Genomic DNA, 18,435 nt, shown 5'->3' with positions numbered 1-18,435 from the left:
TTATAATCACACGATTAGTTATTATTACAAAGGTATTAAGTTATAATTTTATACTGCATTCATAACATTAGGTTTGCTACTCCCACATAATCAAAGTGTTGATGGAAGCAAAAAAGTATTGCTGCACAGAAAAAATAAAGCATTCGTTTACTATTACAAAGTGAGTACTGTACAATTTTTACTGTATTTTTCCTACGTGTGATTTGTTATAAGCATTAGCGTCAGTGTAATAATATCCAACTTTTTGTTAAGGATGTTGAATTTCCATTGTTCGCCCTTCGCAGTTCGTGCAGTAGGTACTGTTAGTAGTTTCTGGCGTTCTTATGCTTACCAGCCATTAGTTACTGCGATTTGCGAACGTTTCTAAAGTGTGGCCATAAGTAACAGATATTTTTAGTGTTTTTGAAAGTTAGTGCGGTATCGGAAATGGCAGATGAAGATGTGGTGGCGTATTTGCATACGTGGGGTTTGCCCCAGTATGTCGACGTATTCAAACGTATAAGTACGAGTATTTCATTATCATAAAACGTTGACTAAGAAAGGTTGTTGGGTTTATTTCCATGTTACCTGTTACCATTGAATAAAATGTACCTATGCAATGCTGTTACCTAATGTTTATAAAACATCTTTATCACGTAGATTTTTTACGCGTCTTCCTCTGCAATCCCAGGGAGTAGGGATGGGCGATAACTGTTTTCACCTATCGATAAGTATCGGGTACTTACCTATCGATATATTTTACTTATCGATATGCCGATAATTATCGAAATATCGATGGTTATCGATATATCGATAACTATCGAAATATCGATAACTATCGATATGTCGATAGTTATCGATAGTTATCGATATATCGATAGTTATCGATATATCGATAGTTATCGATATGTCGATAGTTATCGATATAACGATAACTATCGAAATATCGATAACTATCGATATGTCGATAGTTATCGATATTTCGATAGTTATCGATATTTCGATAGTTATCGATATATCGATAGTTATCGATATATGATTACTATCGATAGGTATCGATATATCGATAGTTATCGATATATCGATTTTTTTAGCTCTACCTATTGTTATTCGATATATCGATAACTATCGATACCTATCGATATATCGAAAAAAATTCCCATGCCTACCAGGGAGAAACTGAAAGGTAGAAAACGACAACATCTCGTCGAAATATAGGTGGTACTTAGGTAATTAATGTAAAGATGTTTTATTTACTACTGGCGACATAGGAATTACACCCCAAACATAACAAATTGATATTTTGCATCTAGAACAGAAAACATTGGATTTAATCATATTATATTTCAGAACAAAACGTAAAAAAGGACACTTTACCGTTCCTAACACCAGAAATGGTAAAAGAACTAATACCTTCAATAGGCGACAGAGCCCAATTTCAGGGGCATTTGGATCACTGGAAGATGATAATTAACGAAATTCCACAATCGTCTCCATTACCAGTAAGTACAATCCGAGGTGCAATCCGTAGTGTGTGTAAATTTCTTAGGGTAAATTTAAATCGATTATAAACAGAGATGCATTGCCGGTGGATTTAAATTGGCTCTAACAATTTACAAAGAAATTAAAATATGTACATAATAGCATTGAATAAATTATTCAATGATAATAGTGAACGTTGGGCTGTTGGAAATTTATTAGTGAAGTGGAAGGGGTTCGAATCTATGTAAATTACCTTATTCGTAGTTATCCATTTGGTTCCATTTGATTTCAAAATTTATTTATTTTGAATCTGATCGATCCTGAATCAGTCCGAAGGCGTTTCTTAAAACCTACTATAAAGTCTTATAAAAGCGGAAAAATTTCGTCCACGAATGTCTGATAGCATATACAAAATTGAAAAATTTCGTCCCAACGGAACGCGTCGTTTATATCACGAAATTTGTGTATTTGCCTAATTTCCCTCAGTATTTCCGTTGATCCTGTCGATACCGTTTTTCCAATGAAAATAAGATATTTTTAAAAATGAAGTCAAAAATGTTTAGAGAGGCACATCCTGTTTGGCTGAGGAAAATTTTCTTGAATTCTGTGTATTTTTACTGACTGGAGACTGGACGATAAAACGCCTGCATTATTCGCCGTAATCTCCTCGTTTATTAAAGAAGACATCACTGGTGGCTAGGTTCGTTTATTTGATGATTCACATCAACAATAATCATCAACCAAAAAACGGGAATAATTCACAGACATTTTGATATCGCTAGGAAGTAGGAACCTACCGGCATATCATGTTGATAAATTTATAATCGATGTTTCTATTACTATAAGGTTATACCCGGTGCTGCCGAGATTGCGAGTACCTCATGGGCAACTGAGGATTATTTATTAGAAGATATTAGTGGCAATAATATACCTCTATCTGGGGAACCATTAAACCCTACCGAGCCAGAAGGGGCTAGGGATCTTGGAGCGCTACAAGAACAAAGAGGAGTAAGTATACATTTTTATGTAGGTATTTATTCTATATCGTTATCACTTTAAGTACGTTATACAGGGTGTTTTAACAAAAAAAGGTCCTATAGATATTTTATCCACGTGTAGTAGGTACTCATGAAAAGATGCCAAAAAGTCTTAATAAACATAGGTCCGCAAGCTAATTATTTCAGACATAGAGTTGATTTTGTGCCTTAATTTAAATATTTCTGTTTCCCTACATTTGACTTAAGTACTTAGAGCATCTGCTTTAAACTTCTGCAGTACCTTTCCTACAACTTTTCTAAATGTTCTTGTTTTTTACAAAATACGTTATACACCATATGGAAACGTTAACAACTTTGAAATAAAAAAAAAAACTTAATAACTCCGTAAAAACAATTTTTGGTCGATTTTGCACGAACTTTATACTTTCCCATCTTGGTTAAGGTTGGATGAACGAAACCGATTTTGTTTTCTGGTACTTCTATTAGTTACTTAACACTCTTATTTTTTAGCATCTTTTCTCTTATTATACGATATAAATGGTAAAAAAGCATCATTTTTAACAATTTATATCTTATAATTAGAGAAAAAATTTAAAAAAATAAGTGTCAAGTCACTAACAATACCTATCATTAGTCTGAAAAAATATCAGCTTAATCCGTCCAACTAGGTATAACCCTTTTTGAAAATAGCAAGTTCGTGCAAAATCGACCAAAACTTCGGCATTTTTAAAATATTTTTTAAGAGTTATTATCAACGTTTTCATTTGGCACATTCCCGAGTATTTACATTTACAAATTATGTATGTTTGTAAATGCAAATAGACACGAGAACTATTTTCTTCCACTAGGTGACAATCACACTTACTCCACCCGAAACTCTCAAGTGTTGACCGTCCCAGTCCATTTTACAGCCAAATATGAAAGAAGTCCATTATACAATTGTGTAAAGGCATTTAATGGACTTCCTTCAGATATTAGAAAAATTAAAAATAAAAATAAATTTAAAGCTGCACTTAAAAACTACCTAATGGACCAATGTTTTTACAAGGCAACTGACATGTACATGTGATAGAATATGTGATATAATATTTATATTTTGTTCTTTTGTAATTTTTATGTATATGTGTGTTTTTTATACCAAACTTTCATTGTGACCATGTCTATGTCAATAACGTTGATCAGAGACAATAAATTATTATTATTATTATTATTAATTTATTTCGTCAAAAAAAGAACATTTAGAAAAGGTACTACAGAGCCTTAATTATTTTACGCATTAACAAACATCGTTTGGTTGTTTTAATAATGTAATTTGTTGAAGAGATACGAGTTGATTTTGTATTGTTTTCAACAAATTACATTATTAAAACAAACGGTTTCTTTATGCGTAAAATAATTTATAGATCCTCTTTCAATTTGTACACAGACAATTCAATGTAGGAAAACAAAAATATTTAAATGTAGACACAAAGTCTCTATTTATGAAACACTTAGTTTGCGGACCTGTGTTTATTAAGATTTTTTGGCTTCTTTTCATGAGCACTATACGTGGATAAAATATCGGATATCGGATTTTTTGAAACACACTGTATACTCGCCTGTATAATGCTCATCGATGGCATAAACATGGGAGCAAATCGATTAATATACTGTTATTGTTATGTAGGACATATTGAAACTTCTCCACTCTTGTAATGATGGGAGAGCCTTACTTGTGGAAGCTAAGGAAACTGGGTGCCTTACGGGCAGAGGACGGCGCACTCTACAAATGCTTCATATTTTCTACTCTTGGGTTTGACGAACATTTCTTTGCCTACGAAGTTGACCCTAAACCCTCAGCAGAAGGAACTTATCTATTCCACGACAGTTTATCTTGTTTCACGCCCAATCATTTAATTTTTGCACCAAATGGCAAAAATTATATTATTATGAGGGAATATCTTTAAATAATTCCGATTAACTTTACCTACGAAATATTTTTTAAGTTTGCAAATGAGTTGAGTAGTTAAGTTATTTCTTTATATTTCAAAAATGGATTTATTACCTAGTTTTATTCGTTATTAAGTTTCGAATGTGTTATTTTCATTTATTGATTTATATAAGGTAGAGTTTATAGACTTTAATAAATGCTTTTTATATACAATCACAGCAAAGCTTTTTTATATAGTATATTTCACAGCTTTTTGATATGAGGTCATAACTCATATGTCATAAGGACAAAAAGGGTTGGTCGTAACTGAGTGAAAAGTAATAAGAGGCAACAACAAATCACAGCTTAACAAGATGTTTCAATCACCTATCCGTATGTGATTGGAATGTACTGTGCTTGGCAGCCATGCCTTAACGTCATTACAAATACCTTCGAACCATATACGTGACTGTAACATCTCGGTAAGCTGTGATCTCGGTGCCTTTTGACAAATAACAAGCCTCCTGTAAATAGGTCAAGTTGTGCCTCTTATTACTTTTCACTCGACGCAAATTTCAAAGAATTGTCACGGATATTTTGATAACATTTCAATTATTTTAATTCACACAACAACGTGCATTTAATACGCCAAAAATCTATTTCACTCTGATGGTGGCCCCTTGCTAATGTAGGAGGAGGTAAGAAAATAGGCGACCTTATATTAAAAGACGTGATTTGAATTTTACCTATTTTTCAAGTTATTTTGGACGTATAAGTACGTAGTGTAGTGATACCATTTTAGTGTTTTTCAGCATCCCAAGTTATGACATCGAATCTAGATATAGATATCGAGAGATATACTTTACGAGCACTATCTTTGTACAGTTTTGCTATTTATTCAAAGCACCCCTTTAGATCAATAGTGCACGGGAAAGGCAGCCTATTAATTTCAGGACAGGACCAGGTAGGTATGTTATACTTACAAATAAATGGACGTATATTACCCGTGAAGATATTTACTACGAATAAACTAATTCAGCTACAGTAGCAGTACTATACGTGGGAGATTATCGGTAAAAAATAGTTAATGTCTCTCAGTAATTCTGTATTAATAGCAGCAATAAGTTGCTATAATATCGTGGTGTGTTGCTACAGGTAGAAAGCTCTTGCTTGCTATACAAGGAAAAACTGTTATTTCGAACCAGATGGCGTGTGTAATTTCACATTCTGCGACATGACTTACCACCAAACTGTTTGGTACTGGTTATTCGACGGTACGCTTAAAGTACCAATTATCATATGCTATATTAATGCACCGCTTTGTTTTCTTTACCAAACCATTTTGTTGCTAGACAATCATGTTCTCTTTATCAGCACAGAACGGTTAGCAAGGCCCCATTTCCATTTTCATAATGTATAAATGACTACTCTGTATTAGTTACAAAATGAAGTTTACTCACAAGCACAATACGAACTGTAATTGTAACAAGAATAACATAGCAGTAATCTTTATGTAACTATTACCGAAATTCTTGCTGTGGCTATTTCATCTATAATTTCTTGTTAAAAGTTGCAATAATTTTGTTGCGATTAATATATTTTTTTCTCAGTGCACTAACCATTCTTCGGAGATTCCCTTTGAGCTTAGCCGGTCTATATCTAAGATGAATTCCATGGAGGTAGAGTAGTGTTCTAGAACACTGAATATACATACCTTCAAACCAGCGATTTTAAAAAGAAGCCTTTTATGGTACCTATCCCAAGTATCCCAAGGGTGATTTATATCAAAGTTGCACTTTTTAAATAGAACCCCCTGTGTATTTCGATTCTTTGGTTAATTTTAGTGTGACTTTATATATTTATACGTGATATCTAACTGCTCAATCGGTACTGAAATTGGAGAATATTATCAGCTGGAGAAAAAATTGGAGCAGCACCAAGTCTCCACCACATTATAATTTAAATTATAATGTGGTGAAAACTTGGTGTTGATTCCCTCGTTGATACTTAAGATTATAACATGTACATTTAACACAAACGAGCGCGAACTTCACTACTAATCATTTCGGCATCGATCTTGGAACTGATTTGAATACTCTCCAATTGACTTATATAACAAACGCTAGAAAAATCACAAAACATTCTCAAGAATTCACGAATAAGCAGATCATATTACTCGAATGTGACTGCCCTCATTCGTGATCGCCGGTGACTAATCTGGGTTGACTTGACAGCGCCTCATGGAGGCCGATGACGACCCGAGCAAGCATACCACAAAAGCGCCTTCAGAATTTTTTTATTGATGAACAGAAAAGAAGGTTCACATTCCCGTTAAAAATTCGACTTTATATGTACCATTATTTCTTAAGCCGGTTTTAAACGATCAATTTTCTACATGTAATTTTACATTATTAACGAACTTCGAAATCTCGAAAACGAATTTGTAGATCGGAGTTCGTGAATTGGCAGTATAAGTCAAAAAATAAGGAAGATATCCCCGATAGTTGAACCGAACCGAACTTCATGAAATTCAATATGGGCATAGCCCTAGCCATATAGTACGCAGTGTCAAGCCCGTTTGCTATATTTGTTTACACATTTATTTATACGTATCTTTCCTGATCATGTACTTTTAGAGTATATTCCAACGAAGTTGGGTGCGCTATTTCAGCATTCATCCGTCCGTCTGTCCGTTCGTCCGTAATTATTGCACTTCAGTCTCGATTTCGACGACACTGGGTTCGTTTAAATTACAGATGTAAAGTTGGCGCTTCGATGGTGGAAAAACTCCCTGTAACGGATACTGGATAAATTTTTTGGTAAGCGTAGACACACTTCCGCGCGACTTAGAACCTTCACTTGAATCACGACGTATTATATTATATATTATTCTAGATACTTTCTTCCACAGGAACTACTATTGGGAAATCTGACTGTCTTTCAAAAAATACGCGCAAACGAGCTGACTGTTGAGCACAAAAATAAGAAGCAACGATTAACGTCCACCACCAAAAAAGTCACCGTTCACATCCCTCTCGTCTATTTAACGACTTCCTTTTTATACTTTCCGCCTCTACTTCTTTATAAAAATTCTTGCGTTGTCAACGAAATTAATGTTTTCTTATAGACGAAATTTGCTTATCTTTACGTAGCGATAAAAAACTCTTTAAAAGTAACAGTGCAATTATTTACAGATTCACCCGAGGATTAACCTTATCTTAACTTTACAGTAAGGCTAGGGGCGCACTTCCGACTCTGTCGTACGATTGTTTAGTCGCAAAAACAAAACGGAGAATTTATAACACGATTGCTCGCACAAAAAGCGACTAAAAAGATGCAACCTGTTCTATCTTTACAGCGACGCGATTGGCGCATATTCAAATGAATCGTACGGAAAATCGCAAGTGCGCGCCTAGCCTAAGGTAAATCAAAATAAAGCGATTATTTAAGTAAAATCAGCATCAAATAAATTTGATACCAAATCAGATTGATTTCAAATTCAAATACCATGATGATCTCAAATCAACGACCACATTTACTTAATGAAAAATTAAAATTCACATACAGGGTGATCAATTTTCTTACTTATAGAGATATTTTTTGGCTACAGACGCTTCTAATAGAGGTAAATAAACAGGAAAAATAAAATTTAGAGTTCTGGTAATTAAGTTATACGGAATTAATTTTGAAAATATGGGGGCGATCAACTTCTTCACATTGCCCCCCCCCCCCATTGCGTCAAAAGCGAACTTTTTTCTGAAAAAATCAATAATTCTTGGTAATTCATTAAACTAGTTTCGCAAAAAATCAATGCAACGCAAAATTTAAAAAATGGAGTTTCTCGAATATATTAATAAATAAGAAAGTTGATATTGCGCATGTGCACATTAATCGTCAAGATTTTTCTTGGCTACCGAATTCAAAAAGAACGAACTAAATATATTGAATACTGTTGGAGTAGTTAAGGCCGTCTACAGTTACTTTTTACTGAAGTGATGTACATTAAATGTTATGTATTGTATAAATTACTTTCTATAATGAAGTATTGCATTTAAGCCTAATATATTGTTGTGTAAGCTACGTTACGTGGACCTTTTCTTTGGCATCAGCGCCTTTAATAACGAGGGGTCATTTAGTATAATGAAAATATTAATTTTTAAAGTTAGATGTAATCGCTAATTTTAGATTGATCATGTTATTTCGAGGTCTATAATATTTTGTTTCAGGTTTATTAGATGTTGATTTTGGTTAAATAATCGCGCCCTTATTGTAAAATTGTATCTCTTTTAAATCTGGTCAGTGCGATATGAGTTCGTTATCGCGGCGTAAAGCTAATTAGTTTCAAGATAAGCAAATTTCACCGACGAAAACACAGGTGTTTAATTTATTCGAAAACGTAGGCAAGGGGGAAGGGAAAGAAAGGAAGGGAAGAATGTTTTAAATAGAAGACACGGACGTGAAACGAGGCTTTTTTGTGAGAGTTTTGTTAGTGTATGGCGGTCTATCGTAATCGAGTTTCTTTTTAGAAAGACAGTAAGTCTTTATAATCGTAAAGTTGTTGCAATTGAAGAACGATAGAGCGTGTTTTAAGAGTTTTCTTTACGTCTTTATAGAAGTGATTGTTATAATTCGAGTGAGTTGAAGCGTTGTTCACGCTTACGAAATTAATTTCTGAATTTGTGTACATCGTGCGTTTATCGCAGTGAAGTTCTCACCCACTATTACGTCTAAAATTACATCAAAATCAGTTTCTGTAAATCGAGAAAAAAATGCTTTTTTAAAATAATTATTTGGAATTCTGGAGTAATGAAGAGAGCTCTCTCCAGACAAAACGTGTAATTTATTATTCATTAACGATCAGTATGTATTGTCCTGCATTTAAAGCGACCGTAATCACACATTGCAAAAGTTCCAAGAGTATTGACTTTGTGTAAATCATTTGGCTAATTGCACAGGCATCTGATGCCAATGAAGTGGCAATATTTTGTTGTTACGCATCAATTACGTCAGAACCGTATGCATATTTAGCAATGCTGATGAGGTAGGAAGCCGATGAATCAGTAGGTATGCTTCACATAATTAGTTTTATGCAAATATACCGTAAAACTACTCACGAGCCGAACGGGCTCTAAAAAGTGCAATTTGATTTACTAACGGTCGCCTCGTTTTTGCCAATGCCGCGAAAAAGTTAACGTGAATGCGAAATTATTTAATTTGCGAAACGCCCTTTGAAATAGTTACCGCAATCTCTAGAAATTAGCTTCCGGTTGTTCAGTTATGCGCGTTTAAGTGGAAGAAATACCACGTTTTGAATACAGATGAGTTTTCAAGAGGTGGTATTAAGTAAAATTAACCCGTACGTATGTAATCCGGGTGTTTAAGCTAAATTAGCGCTGCAAATGTCTAGGAATTTAAAACATTCTCTTCGCAGTATAATAGATATCTATAATAATAATGTAGCTCTAGAGGTTATGTATATGCTTAGACAGAAAATGGACAAATCGTTTGCTTGGAAATTCGAAATGTTGTAACCTTACCTAAAGGCAAACGTTGCTCGAATACAGTGTACGGTATTGAAAATTGTACCTATTATTCCGCAGATAGATACATTGATGAATAGCCGAGGGGTGTATGTATGCGTATGGAAATATTATTCAAAGTTATGTTAATATCACAAATAATTATGACCAATTGATGACGAATTTCACGAGTGATTCTTGTGCTGTATTATTCCTTTCTACCACTATCCATTATTTTATGAACAAAAAACATATAAACGTAGGTGTGTCGTTACTAGTGATGGGCGATAAATGTAATTGTTATCGATTTATCGATAATTCTGTTTAGTCTGTTTCTACTATCTCGTTCCCTCACGATATTGCTGACGCCCTGAACAATTTTTTACCAGTGATCATGGTACATGTTCTACATACTTCTTTTACAATTAATTCATAAAGTTAAATTTCATTGAAAAAGCTTTCGCGCACATGTTTCGTTTTAATATTTTCCAAAGTTGAACAAAAATTGTGAAATTACGAACAGACGCGTAAAAATATTTAGATCTTTGATACAAATCGTTTGCCTCTTTTTTAAATATAAAGCAGACAAGACATTTTACTCAGATAGTATAAGTCAACTGAAAAGGGAATTAACTGAAGTAATTCCTCAATCTTGACTAACAACCTTAATTCACAAGCAGATGGGTCCTGCATATTCCCTCTTTGATTTTAATTAACAAAGGCCAGACAGTTACTATAAATTTGTGTACAATTGCAGAATTTAAAGCAGCAGTCCGATAAACCTGGGGGATGCTGCTATTCGCAGAGATGGAGAATCCGACTTAGTATTCTAATAAAATGATCTAGGTCAATTCCCTGATGTAATCTTTACTAAAGACTGCTTAATTACGTCTTAAGGGTAATCTCTAATGAGATACCGCTCAACAGAGAAAAAACGATCGGACAAGAAAAGTTCGACAACTGCGTTTAATCTTATCTAAAATAAGCCATCACGGAAAGCTCTATAAATCCTGCTTCATGACCGTTAAATACACATTCGTCTCTTTTGGACTAATTAAGGATGTTTAAGTACCTACTTCGTAATGTAGATTGCCGATCTTTATTAGGTTTAAACGTTGGAGCTAAGATTCCAACTTTAAAATACCGCTTGTCACACTACTAACTGAGTCAAGTGTCTAGTTTTCGTTTTTATTCCAGAATAATTTATGGGCTTGAAGGAAATAAACGTGCACGTAGAGAATTATAAACACGTTTGCCACAGTTCACACACTAAAACCGCATGGTATTTTGTATCTTTATCGGGAGCAGAATGTTGGTTAATTTGCAAATCCTAGAGATAATAGCTGCGTTGCAATGTATTTTCTTTTCTGCTAATGAAGCCAAAATGAAACAAGATAACTCCATTTTTTGTCCTTTTTAATTGTGCTACCTAATACCCAAAATGTGACAAGGCACTGCGATCTCTGACGGAGAAAGCATCCCAAGTTCATAACACGTTTAAAATCAAGCTATTGAAAGTAATAAATACTTTAAATGATTTTTGGCGTTTAAAGAAAATTAACATTGGTATGATCCCTTAGAGAGGACCCACTAATTAAAAATTTAGTTGACTCAAGAATAGATAAGTAATTGACCTATTCCAATCCCCTTATCTCCCTCCCAAGCGCTGTTTACTGCCAGTTATGTTAGATAAGATGTTGTCATTGAATATAATGAATATATATACCAAGCAGATCAAAATGCAATGACTAGGATAACTAAATAAAATTGCATGTCATCTCCCATAAAAATTCAGCTATCTCTGACTGATAAGAGAGTTTAGAATTAAATTGGCTCAAACTCCATATAAATCCTCCTGAATGAGAGAAAAAGTATTTCGACTCGATCCAAAACTAATTCGAGAATCCCGGAAAATCCAGTTAATCGCCAGAATAGAATACTTTTTTTTACAATTAAACCGACATTGAATTTATTCTCGATGATTATAACTACACTTGAACGTGCCCGTAGAAAAACGTGCTCGCAATGAATAAGGAAACGAAAAGGGTAGTCTCACATGCTCATTCAACTTGCACCAATAAAAACCGGATACAAATTTTTCGATGCGCGAATTTTGAATTTGAACTTTCAGCCTTTACAGGCCTAAAAACTTGTGTTTCGCTTGTAAGCTACGTTCTAAAGTTCTTTTAATACAATATTCAGTAATATTTCGGGGAATAGAATTAACGGCGTGACCCAAGTTTTTGGATATGCCATTCCTTAAATTTACTCAAAATTTCTACTCAAAATGGAACACCCTTATACAGGAGTGCGGAGAATTCTGAAAAAAAACCTTAAAACCGAGATTTCTAATATGGTAATTTTTAAAAGTGAAATTAATAACCGAGTTCATATTTTGAAAAAGAAAAAAAAACGAAATGGAATAGATGTGTGGAAATTAATTCTATTATAAATAATTTCGTGTTTTGGCATTGCAAAAAACTGAATTTTGTTTATGTTAATTTTATTTTTATACATATACGGCTAGCACAATCGGTTCAATAACTTTACATCGTCAACGGAATATCGTAGAACTTTCGAGGTTTCGGCATTATATTCGTACTATCTGTTATTCCTGCATTGCTTAGTGTGAAACTTGAAAGACATTCTTAAAGTTGATAATTTTAGAATATCCTTAAGTACATGTCTCCTATGTCTCCTTTTTCGATCGAGATCCCGATAACGAAATACCTCAGGTTTGGGGTTTTCAGCATTAGGTTCGTATTATAGAGTTATTCCTGCATCGATTACTCAGAAAGCTGAAAGTAATTGTTGAAGTCTATAATTTACGAAATTCGCTGAAAAGGATGGTTTTATAAATATATCTCCGTAACGGAATATTGTCGATCCTTCGGCGTTTCAGCATTAGATATTATGTACAATTGAGTAATTTTTGCGTCACTTAAAAGCTACACTGATCACATAAAAAATTCGCGTAAATCTAGTGATGGTACATCAGAGACTTTTTTAACTTGCCTTTCAAATGTGCAATGGCAACCAGTCACTAAGCCACCCACAATGCACCTGTCCAGCTAGCTCTCACTCACAAAAACAATTAATATGAAACTCTTAAAATCCAGGATCGTAATTTCGGCTCTGACACTGATAATGTTACAAAACTGTTTATTAGAATACAACACAACTTTATTGGATAATAAAAGGTCGCACGCTACAAGCGCTCGATCGAAGAAATGCTCTTATCTAAACGCGCACCTGCGACAACATCTGTTTACAAAATGAACTTTTAGCGATAAGCCTAATACCTGACACGATAACCTACTACAATTCTAAGAAATGTCCGTTAACGCAATTTTCCAAGAAAATAAACAAATTTTTTGGTTCTGCTAAAAATCGAACCACAGCTTTTTTACAGATACTCTAGCAAATAAAACCATTTATGTTTCCGATCTTAAATAGTTATTAGATGATATTGCTCTCATTTATACCAGTATGTTACCTGCGTCTCTCGGGTTTCATTTTTCTAACGCTTTTTGCACTGTCGTCTTGCCATATCTTATATATTATTTTAGTTTAGTTTTAGTATTTTCAAATAGCCACCATTATATCTTTCTAGTTCATTACGAATAAGATTAGAAATAAGTTTCTTACTTTTTCTTGCTAAACCCGATGGCATTTTTGTGTTATACAATTTGGCGCAGAATATCACAGACTTACGGAAGTCATGCTTCTATAAATTGTTCGTTATTAAACTAACGGATTTTTATCGGCTAATGTAGCAAAAATGCGATAAATTAATGAAAACGGTAGCAAGCAGTTGTCAAATTTGACGTACCACAATGTAAACGTAAACTACCACAGTTTCGATTGACAGATAAACACAAAAAAAAACCTTTTCACTAAAGGTTTTTGGTTTTATTTTTAAATAACGCATAACTCAAGAGCCTATATTTTGTGAAATACATTGATCAGTCTGTAATTCCAGCCTTTATTGTGGTTTAAAATGATTTTTCTTTGTTAAAGCATGGCAATATTCCCCAAAAACAGAATTGATGACGTGGGCGCAAACTAGGGAAAATCCTACTTTAGCAGAGATTGTGGCGTAAACAGAAATTTTCGTGTAACCTTAGACAATCACGTCGTATCCCACGACTCTAAGGCGCTCAACTCGCAATTAAAAAGTAAGGCCCGCACTAAAGACAACTTGTCAATAAACATGCCGGAGCCCTACACAGATCAAAATGAATTTTTTTTAATTTGTTGCTATGATAAAGTGTCAATGTAGAAATTAAAAAAAAATGTATATTCGTCATTGAGGAAGAAGGGCACGACCAAAAAATGGAGAACAGCGTTACCATCATTAATCAAAATGATTGATTGCAAATCATCGCCTTAGAAACTTATGTATTTAGCCTCTTCATAAGGACCCTAAGAATATGACTTGGAAGTACTTCGAAAGAGGAAAGTGAGAAAATAAAAATTAGAACTTTTTTCCTTGAATTACACCGAAACTCCCCGGAAAAGTAATTTCCAGCAATTTGTACGTTTTTATTTAGACATCCTCGACTATCTTTTAAATGAAAATCCCATGCCTCGAGCTGGCGAATCGGAATTAATGACCAGGACGCCTGTATTTTTCATTCTTTTGTTTTCAAGAATTACCGGTGACAAGCCGTGCTTAGTTCATCAGCGAATCAATACCGGTACCCTCCACGGATATGACAAATTTCGGACGCGTTTGTTTACTATCTCAATTCGGCAGCAGACAAACAATTCAAAATTAAATGGCACTCCCGGTCCTAGTAGTATAGTGAGAACGTTGAAGGATGCCAAAGGAATGAACTACGTAGGCGTAATCTAATTTTAAATCTTTGCGATGACACAAAGTTTTCAATTATCTTAATTATTGTTGGCGTACTAACAAAAATAACTGATGTATGTGTGTTTTAGGTCGCTTATTGTTTAATTAACGGCCACTTCCTTATCCTTTTGTAACGTTAATTTAAACAAATGGATGACGCACAAAATAAACTTCGGTATCGGGTTTTTCGATCTGCAGATATTTGTACCGCAATTATTTGAGATTCCAATGAATTACCAACGCTCGCAAATATTTGACACTGTTTAAAGTGACACAAATGGAAATTCACTGAAGCCCTCTTTGTGGGTAATTTTCGGTCGTGGTCATCGGACAATAAAGTGTTGGATATTGAAGGCGCCGGCGCCAGGTGTATTTTTATGTTTTCTAGCTCACATCATAGTTACTTTCAAGTTGGCTGTGAAAAATGAATGACTCGAATTTAATGTACCCAAAACCCGTTTCCATTGAGCGAACGTAATTCTTCGAAGGTATCTCAACGTACCAAAATGAGTTTTTATTGGTTCTTCTCGAAAATTCCCGAAAGATTTCGTACCCCGGAATATTACCTCTTCCGTTTTCCCACTTAAATTGGTGCACATATTAATATTCTTTGATTACAAATGCAGGTTGTCGAAAATTCATTCTTGATGTATATCGAACTAATTCAAAATTCAGTAATGACGCATATGCAAATTGGAGTCTTGAACATTTAAATACTGCAGTTCGACGACTATAAAATTAGTATAGGTATCGGTATCGCCATTTTGTTCTTTTTTTTTCGTATAACATTTTGAAGTTTGGGATAGTTCCAGACACGTACGTATATTGTGACCAGATTACGCCATAATTTTAAGAGCTAGCGCCATCACCAAGCAGTAAAGCGAGGTAATTTTGACATCACGATATATGCGCACTCATAGCTTTGACTCCACCAATAGATATGTCTCGTCCAGACGTTGCATTTTCAATTTCTGAGTAACCTCATCCGACACTCCATTCTCGATATATTTGCACTTAACGTTTTCACATCATCAATAGATATGTCTCGTCCAGACGCATTTCCACAAAAATTTAAAAAAATGCGCTATTGTGGCCACTTTGTCCGCTCGTTTTGAGACGCTACTAGTTTTTTATCTTAAGAGCTATGGTTCTACTTTTTTCGCTATTTGGTTCGTTATGGTGCCGAGGCTTGCACCAAGGAAGGATTTTTTCTGTACCGATTACAAAAAAAGTTATTGTAAAAAAAACAAAAAACCGTTTTTTACATGTTCCATAATTTTACACTTTTGCCGTTTATTAACGATCCTAGAGATCGTTTATAATTTTGCATTGCTGTCTGTCGTCTGCCTGTTGGTCTGTCCGTCTATTCCTTTGTCTGTCTGTCCCTCTATCTGTCCGTGTGAACGATAACTTTGTTTAGAAATGTCCGATCGCTTTTACATCTCCGTTAGTTATGAACTGAATTGCATGAAATTCAATATGGGCATATAATACGCAATGCCAAAAGTTGAGTCGAATCGATTCAAAATTCACAGTGCCCTTTTCGCATCTTGACCATTTATAAACCGAATTGCAAACTTTTTTAATTATAAAAGTATTTAAATGAAATTTGATACATAGGCACTTGGAATAAATGAAAATCCAACGCCAATTTCAAAATTACTTCAAAATTTAGGTTTGCGCATTCGCAGTTCCAACTTTCTTATTTAAAAAAGCGTTGAAATGAAACTCTTCTTATAACAGAAGTTGCATCTTACAAATGGGAAATGCATGCAAGTGGAAATGCGCTTTTTGTAAATTGTTTACGATTACTTTTTAACTTGTTGCCTTTGTGTGTGCTCTCGTCCGACACTTTGTTTTCGAGATATGAGGAATTATAACTTATCTAGAAAAGATACTGGAGAGGAGGGTAGTGGGAATTAATTCCAGCTGTTGAGACTTTTCATTAGAATTATGTGAAGGGTAATACCAGTTTTTGGGGAGTTATGGGTTAAACAGTTTTACACAGAATTTAACGTAATTTGTAATACGTATAAAAATAAGTGCCTCCCTCTCCTCCCACTTAGAGGTTTGAGTGTCATATTATAAAGTAATGCGCTCAATTGCGCCACTGGAATTAAATCTAGCGCCCTGAAAATGTTTAACCCCTGAAATAAATCTTGGAATAGAAAAAATCTGAACATGAGAACTCTATTTGGATCGTACAATGGATTCGAATAAACATACAATTGATGGATTGACAAAGGCAAAAGAATTTCTTTCGATACTTATGTGCGATAAATAATCAAGAGAAACCTGAAATAAAGAGAGAGGCACAAATCCGTTACATTTACCTCACACACAGGTATTGATGAGCTGTGGCCGCTGAAACCTTTAACTTTGCGCATTGCTTTTAACTTTTGTCATTTCCTAAGCTTTTTCGGTTAGCTTTGCTTCCTTGTCTTCATATGCCATGTTTAGCTGTTGCGCTTTTTCGAATTTTCACCTCTTTCGGCATTTTTCTTCAGCAATTTTGATTGCTTCGTAATTTCAGTTTTTTCGTTAGGTTTCTCAAAATCTATACATTTCTCGGTTTATTCGGCGCTTTATTGCTAATGTTTGATCGAAATATTCATTTAGTTGTGTGTAATTAAAATTTTGTTTCGACACCGCGTACGTAGAATAGTTTGATAATTTTTAGCGCATTTCCACAAAAATTAAAAAAAAATGCGCTCTTGTGGCCACTTTACGCGTCCGTCCGCTCGTTCGTTGAGACGCTACTAGTTCTTTATCTTAACAGCTATTGTTCTACTTTTTTCGCTATTTGGTTCGTTATGGTGTCGAGGCTTGCACCAAGGAAGGAATTTTTTCTGCGTTTATTGCTAAAAAAGTTATTGTAAAAAAACCAAAAAACCGTTTTTTACATGTTCCATAATTTTACACTTTTGCCGTTTATTGACGATCCTAGAGATCGTTTATAATTTTGTATTGCTCTATCGTCTGTCTGTTGGTCTGTCCGTCTGTTCCTTTGTCTGTCCCTCTATATGTCCGTGTGAACGATAATTTTGTTTAGAAATGTCCGATCGCTTTTAGATCTCCCTTAGTTACGAACTGAATTGCATGAAATGAATATGGGTATAGCTTTAGCCATATAATACGCAATGCCAAAAGTTGAGTTGAATCGATTCAAAATTCACAGTACCCTTTTCGCATTTCGACCACTTATAAACCGAATTGCAAACTTTTCTATTTATAAAAGTATTTGAATGAAATTTGATACATAGGCACTTGGAATAAATGAAAATCTAACACCAGTTTCAAAATTTGGTTTTGCGCATGCGCAGTGCCAACTTTTTTATTTATGGAAGCATTTAAATAAAATTTGATACATAGGCGCTTGGAACAAAGGAAAATCTAACGTTAGTTTCAAAATTTAGATTTGCGCATGCGCAGTTCCAACTTTCTTATTTAAAAAAGGATTGAAATGAAATTCTTCTTACAAGCTGAAATTGAAGTAGCACGTCAAAAATGGATTGCACATTTGCAACGCTGTCTTTCATATTTGTGGCCGGATTTTTACGATTTTAACAGAAGTTGCATCTTACAAATGGGAAATGAAAGTAAGTGGAAATGCGCTTTTTGTAAATCGTTTACCAGTGGCGTAACTAGGTAGGTGCCAAAGGTGCCGCGGCACCGCGCTGTGAAGGCGAG

General features: G+C 34.4%; 2 protein-coding genes across 2 annotated transcripts in view; both read left to right on the top strand.

The window, feature by feature from the left end:
* LOC116172249 (E3 ubiquitin-protein ligase MIB1-like) overlaps positions 1-18,435 on the top strand; it is a 462,793-nt gene that overhangs the window by 78,039 nt on the left and 366,319 nt on the right. The window lies entirely within an intron of this gene.
* LOC116172258 lies at positions 324-4,600 on the top strand. The gene is made up of 4 exons (XM_031489436.1): positions 324-496; positions 1,330-1,481; positions 2,308-2,469; positions 4,126-4,600. The coding sequence occupies exons 1-4, from the start codon at positions 427-429 to the stop codon at positions 4,255-4,257; spliced, it is 516 nt and encodes a 171-aa protein (XP_031345296.1). The 5' UTR covers positions 324-426; the 3' UTR covers positions 4,258-4,600.

This window comes from Photinus pyralis, unplaced genomic scaffold, assembly GCF_008802855.1.
Source record: "Photinus pyralis isolate 1611_PpyrPB1 unplaced genomic scaffold, Ppyr1.3 Ppyr1.4_LG5, whole genome shotgun sequence".
NCBI classification, from domain to species: domain Eukaryota; kingdom Metazoa; phylum Arthropoda; class Insecta; order Coleoptera; family Lampyridae; genus Photinus; species Photinus pyralis.
Note: the sequence above shows the minus strand (reverse complement) of the source record. Positions and strands in the feature narration are given on the sequence as shown.